Source organism: Microtus ochrogaster, chromosome 16 (assembly GCF_000317375.1).
Source record: "Microtus ochrogaster isolate Prairie Vole_2 chromosome 16, MicOch1.0, whole genome shotgun sequence".
NCBI classification, from domain to species: Eukaryota; Metazoa; Chordata; class Mammalia; order Rodentia; family Cricetidae; genus Microtus; species Microtus ochrogaster.
In genome coordinates, this window is record NC_022018.1 from 60,228,728 (window position 1) to 60,234,949 (window position 6,222).

The following is a 6,222-nucleotide window of genomic DNA, read 5'->3' on the forward strand; positions in this document are numbered from 1 at the left end:
GGAGGACAGAGCAGCTCCAGGCAGGTGAGGCACAGAGGCAGAGACAGTGCTTGGCAAGAGTGAGCAAGGTGACAGACCCCACACGTTAGGAGCAGCACTGAAGAGACCCTGAGCCAGCAGATGTAGCTCAATGGCCACTGGGACAGCAGAGGCTGGAACCAGGTCGGTTACAAGGAGCAGGGTCAAAATAAGGATTGATTGTGTGTGTAAAAGTGGATACAAAGTTCATTAACAGGAAATAAGAAAAGGATCTGAAGACCATCTCCTAAAGCTGCACACCAATGAGAAGACAGAACAAGAGAGGTGCCAGAATAAGGACAGCAAAGATTTGGGAGCCTCAGACCAAGAGAGCAAGCTCCAGGGGAGTGCAGCAAGAGATGGGCAGGGCTGTACCAGAGGCTGTGTCCCTCGTGGCAAGTCATGGTTTACTCGTCAGTTTGGCATGAACAAACCACACCTGCTTCGTTCACCAAGCACCCTGCTCATGGTGCCACCTGTTCTGGTAAGGAGAATGGAAAGAGTAGGAAACAAAGCCCTCCTCTTAGTCCACACTGTACCCACCACGGTCACTCAGACCCTTGTCTCTCCAGATCCTCAGAACGCTCTGCTCCTAGGCTCACAGCAGCACTGGCCCTGCAACACGGTGACCACTGCTGGGAAAGGAGACACAGGAGTCTGCCAGGAAGGTGGGCAGGGATCAGAGAGGAGAGAGAGCAGAGCAGACATGTCTATGAGCCAGGCTTACGGAGGGAGAGGAAGGAAGGCATGCACTTCTCCACACTGCACATGCACAGCCCTCACAATCCGATTCCACTGCCATTTCCACCAGCGGCTCGGCTGCACTCACTGTGGAGAGAATTCTGACTCTTCCACTCTGGTTTGCTCTCTCTCCTCTCTGTTGCTGGCCTACAGAGCATGCGGTCTGATAAAGATGCTCTTGGTTCCCAGCTCTCCATTCATGCATTCTCTTAAGTTCCAAGAGCAAACATGTAAGCTGAGTTCAGCTAGCCCTCTTGTAGCTGCATGGAGTTCTAGAGACGTTACACAGCTGTTTCACCTACACCACAGACAGTGCATGCTGAAAACTCATTGTTTCCCCACGAAATCTGTTCCTCCTCTGTATTCTCAAATCTCTACACTCAGGAAGTCATACAACTCACAATTCTCCAGAAGGAAGCCAGCCTTAATCTCCAGAAAATACCAAGCCCTACGTGATCTTTGACACACTTTGGTCATACCTGATTTCTCTGCACAGGATGTACGGCCCCACTTTCTTCTCCCAGTGGCTCATGTTTCTTTTCAGAGTACAGCTTGACTTCATCCTCAGTTCTCCTAAACACCTTGGCATGAGTTCCCTACACAGACATTCCATCTGACCATCATACACAGCTGAAGCTGCCTGTTCCCATGCCTGTTTTCTCAATACTAAGCCAAAGGTCAGGAACTATGACTCACCCACTTCCTGTGCCACTATAAAGGTCTAGAAGCACTTTTCAGGTGCTTCAATAAAGGTTTGTTGTATACTTTATGAATGTAAGAATGTGATGTCAGGATCCGGCCTACAGCAGCCCTTCCCCTCCAGGCACCTTACTCAAACACGGCCATGCTCTCTCCCTACCAGGTTCAAGTGAGTTTACACCGGAGGGTTATTCACTGGTGGCTTCCCTTCCTGCTCCCCACCCCATCTGCTAGTTCCTACCTGGGAATCAGCCTAGCTGCAGGCTTGTGTTGTGAAACCACTTCCACCGCGAGGCCCTTATCTTCTGCAGAGCCCCACTATGCTGACTGTCTCTGGGAATCAGTTCCAGACTAAAGCACTGTGCTATTGTCTGTCTACCTGGCATGGCATTCCACTCTTCCACTTGATCTCCCCGACCCTCCACCTCAGCCCTTTCAGTGAGGAGCAAGGCGGCTGACACGGTCATCCATGCTCCTGCCCCCCCTCGCCCCCCACTATTTTACTTCAGTGGGAAAGATTTAGAACACAAGGTCAATCGCACCAATTAATTTTCATCTGCTGAACTCTGGTATATGTCCTGTGTACTTTACAACTTAAGAAGAACCTTCACATACATTACCTAACAAGTCACAACCACCTTCCTTTTCATAGGAAATATATGTATGCGTGTCACTCTGAAATGACTAGGACATACTTACAAGCATGTGCTAGCACACACAGAGGTCAGCTGAGCTACTGGACAATATGGCTGCCCAAAGGACATCTATTTGGAAAAAGAGAAAGGAAGAAAGAAAAAGAGAGAAGGGAAGGAAGGAATAGAAGGAATGAGGGAGACACCACCACGCTCCAGCTCTGAGCCAAAAGTCAGTCCTCAGAGGAGGGAGCCAGACGGTCAGTCACCCATTATGCACAGAGTCACAACACACAAATGGCACCATCTTGTACACAGAGAGTATCAGCTACCATGAAGATGGTGGAGTTTAGAGGAGACCGTCTGCAGGAACCAGCCCATGACGACACTGGCAGTGCTGAGCTACTGCTGTACACTATGTTCTAGCTCCAGTTGTTCTCAGCAAAAACACTAGCATCTCTGTGACAACCAAGCAAGGAAGAAACTCAGAATGGAGCAGCAGGTTCAGAGGAAGAGGGCACACAGCGGGGTCCACACTCATGGCTTATTGCAGCGAAAGGATACGGAGCAAAGTCAGCAAGGGAAAGTGCGGGGCAAAGTCCAGTGGGAAGCAGGGCAAAGGAGGCAGCGGCCCAGGGCAGGGTGTCATCAGAGCGCCAGCCATTTCAAGGGACTGCGGGGGAAAGCCGGAGCGCAGAGCTGTCAGGATCCCTGAAAAAAGGGAGTTGCAGAGAGGTGACCCCAACATTCCAGTTTCCCAGAGGCATTTGACAAACTGTTAAATGACAGCACAAGAAGCTAAGCAGCACAGGAGCAAACACAGACAGACAGAGCCACAGGAGAGGAGGGTCCTGGGCCTCCACTGTGACCCCTAGGGGCTGCCACTTGGAAAGCCAGGGGGACTGAACCAGGAGTCAATTAAATTTCACACATTCACATTTTTGTTTGACATTACCTCAAGCCAGCTCAGAGGTGCACTAGGTTGGGGCACCAAACCCTACTCCTTGAAGCTCAGCTGAGGACAGAGGAATCCTCTGATCTTTACATGACACCCCGCTGGCATTTGGTAAACCGCCAGACATGCCAAGAAACACAACTAGAGAAAACCCCAACAGAAACAGCTCTAGTGTGCTAATTATCACATGGAAGCTCTAAAATAACTGTGATCCCAATAAAAGGGAAAAATGAGAAAATGTAGTAACTGAAATAATCTATTCCCAGCAGACATACACATATAGACATACACACACAGACACACAAACATATACAGAGATACAGACACACACAAAAACAGATACATACTTGCACACTGACACATAAACAAACACGTACAGAGACAGACACATAAAAAGATACATACACAGACACACATATAAATAGACACGCATACACAAACACACAGAGAGACAGACACATACATATACACATAGACACAGAAACAGACACACAGAGATACATACACACACAAACACACAGAGACACAAACACACATACAAACAGATATACACACAGAGATACAGACACATAAACAAATGTACACATAGACACATAGACAATACAGATATGCACACACACACACACACACACACACACACACACACACACACACACACCAGGTTAAGAGCACACTACATGACCCTAACCTGGAGCAGATGCAGAGGAGTCCAGCCTGGGTAACAGAAAGAGACCTCTCAACAGAGAGGAAAGACCACCAGTGGGGTGGGAACCAAAGAAGAGCTAAAAAGTAAATCTTAATGAATAATGGCTGGCCAAAGCAGTTATATGTATAATATGGCTTAAAGCATAAACAGTTCAATTAAATACATAACAATAGTATAAAAAGTGGGAAAATGATAAAATTAATGTGTCCTAAGGTCTCAGCATTCATTGTCTGAGGAAGCAGACACAGCAATTTATACTGTGCACTAGTAAATTAAGGGTCCATTATGCACTGATAAACCTCTAGGGTACCAATGAAAGAATAACAAAAGAAAATAGAACAGGCTTATGCAGAGACAAAAGTGAATAAAAAATCATCCCCAAGATAAGATTAAAAAAAACATTAAATAAAATAGAACACCAGATGTAAAAAAAAAAAATTAAAACTCTTTAATTTTATCAGTAATTCACTAAATGGAAACAGAATGAATATACCATTGCATGAAGACAACAGAACAAGTAATAAACCACACAGCTATATTCTGCACACACATTCACACCCTAAACAAGAACACAGAAGAGCTGAGACTCGGACTCGCCAGGGTATGTCTGCGCTGCTGGTGCAGGGTGGGGTGGCTGTGCCAAGCAGAAAGAACACTTCCATGGAGAGGCTAACTAGACATTTCATGGCCACTAGATGGCACAGCTCAACCTGTCATGCGCCTATGACACAACCTGAACATAAATAAGGCACTGAGCAGCCAGTGCATTAGAAACAATTCCATTTCCTAAGGCCGGGTCTTCATATAAACACAGCTGCAAAACAGAGAAGCCCGCTTCTGAATACCTCTCATTACAGCATAGTCAAGCATGTCTTGGAAGTGTCAGTGACTGTTAGATGCTTTAAAACATACAACTACCACTTCCTCTTTGTAAAAGCCACAATCATCATTATACAGAAAACATTTTTTTGATACTTTTTCTTTTGTGTTTCTAGCACTAAGGTCCACTGGACCCAGATTAATGTATTTAAAATTGCTAATTTTGTTGGTTTAAGTTTAGCTGTTATTTCTTTACTAAACCTTGCCTATTCTCAGCCAAGCCCTAGTCTAAAATTTAGCAACATGTCCAAATAACTCCACGAGGAGTTCCTGCAGGTGTTGTCTAGAGAAGCAAACAGAGTAAGAATGAAAAACCTGGCTGGGTGGTGGTGGCGCACACCTTTAATCACAGCACTCAGAAGCCAGAGGAAGGCTGATCTCTGTGAGTTCAAGGCCAGCCTGGTCTAAAGAGCTAGTTCCAGGATAGCTAGAATTGTTACACAAAGAAACCCTGACTCAAAAAAAAAAGGAAGAAGAATGATGAAAATGTGGTACAGATTGATTTTGATTGGTCAGCCTGGATCAGACTTCAGGGAGTCTAAGGCCAGGAAGTTCATTGTCAGCGTCTTTAAAACATAGTGCAATTTAGGAAAAGGTTTCCAGGCAACAATCAGTCCAATCAGTCCCATTCCAGGTACAAAATAAAGCATACAAGTGTGCAAGTGTGTGTACATGTGTATGTGATGTGTATGTGTGCAAACAGGCATGCAGGTGTATGTCACAAGTGTTCCCCAACTGGTCTCCACCTTAGTTTTTGAGACAGAGACACAAGCTCATTGACAGCTGGGCTGGATGGCCCGTACTGGGATGACGTGCACACGCTGTGCGAGCTGCGGATCTGAAGTTAGGGCTCATGCTTGCACAGAAAGCACTTGATCAACAGAGAAACTCCCCAGTGTAGGGTTTTCATGGATTTTTCTGCATATTCTTACAGTAGTCACCTCAGAAATGTAATGACCCTTCCAGCACCCAGCAGCTCCCTCAAATAATTCCTTCTGTGTCTTCTACCCTTACCACAAGGTAGCTGCAACACTTTCCACCAGAACTTGCAGCTAACACTTAAACCTAAGGGCTCATCAGTACAGCATGATCAGTCAGGGAACAGCAGCACTGCCAGTCAAGGACAGCACAAGACATATTTTCCCAAGAAATCTCAGAAAGGAAAGGAAGGCAGAGCAAGGGAGATCAAATTAGCAGAGGTCAGAAGTAAGGATGGGAATGCCGATTCTCACTGTCACTGAAGTGAGCTAGAAATTTTAAAACAAGGTTAAGTCTATGCTGTACGATTAGATGTAAAGGTGTTGTTTGTGTAAGCACACATGTACATATGGATACCCGTGGATGTAATTATTTGAATAGAGAGTTTTGCCTAAGAGAACTTAAGAACAGTGATGGCAAAGAAGCAATAAATAAAACTATCACTACACATTGATATAAATACTACTTTAACTTACAAATCATCGGGACAGGCTAGAAACAGTGGCTAACTCCAACCTTAGGAAAAACTATGCACTAGACGGGCCTGCGGGAATGGACCGGCGAACATGGCGGACATGCATAAACACGCACAAGACAGGCCTGCGGGAATGGAC

At 45.8% G+C, this 6,222-nt stretch overlaps 1 protein-coding gene across 5 annotated transcripts in view; it reads right to left on the minus strand.

Annotated features, from left to right (window-relative positions):
* Agtpbp1 (ATP/GTP binding protein 1) overlaps positions 1 to 6,222 on the minus strand; it is a 128,862-nt gene that overhangs the window by 2,797 nt on the left and 119,843 nt on the right. Inside the window, exon 26 of one of the 5 annotated variants that reach the window (XM_026782896.1) lies at positions 7 to 2,801. The exons of the other annotated variants lie outside the window; for them this stretch is intronic. Within the exon in view, the coding sequence (XP_026638697.1) occupies positions 2,756 to 2,801 (46 nt within the window). The 3' untranslated portion in view covers positions 7 to 2,755. Of the gene's footprint in view, positions 1 to 6; positions 2,802 to 6,222 lie in introns of those variants that run through there. 5 annotated transcript variants of the gene reach the window in all.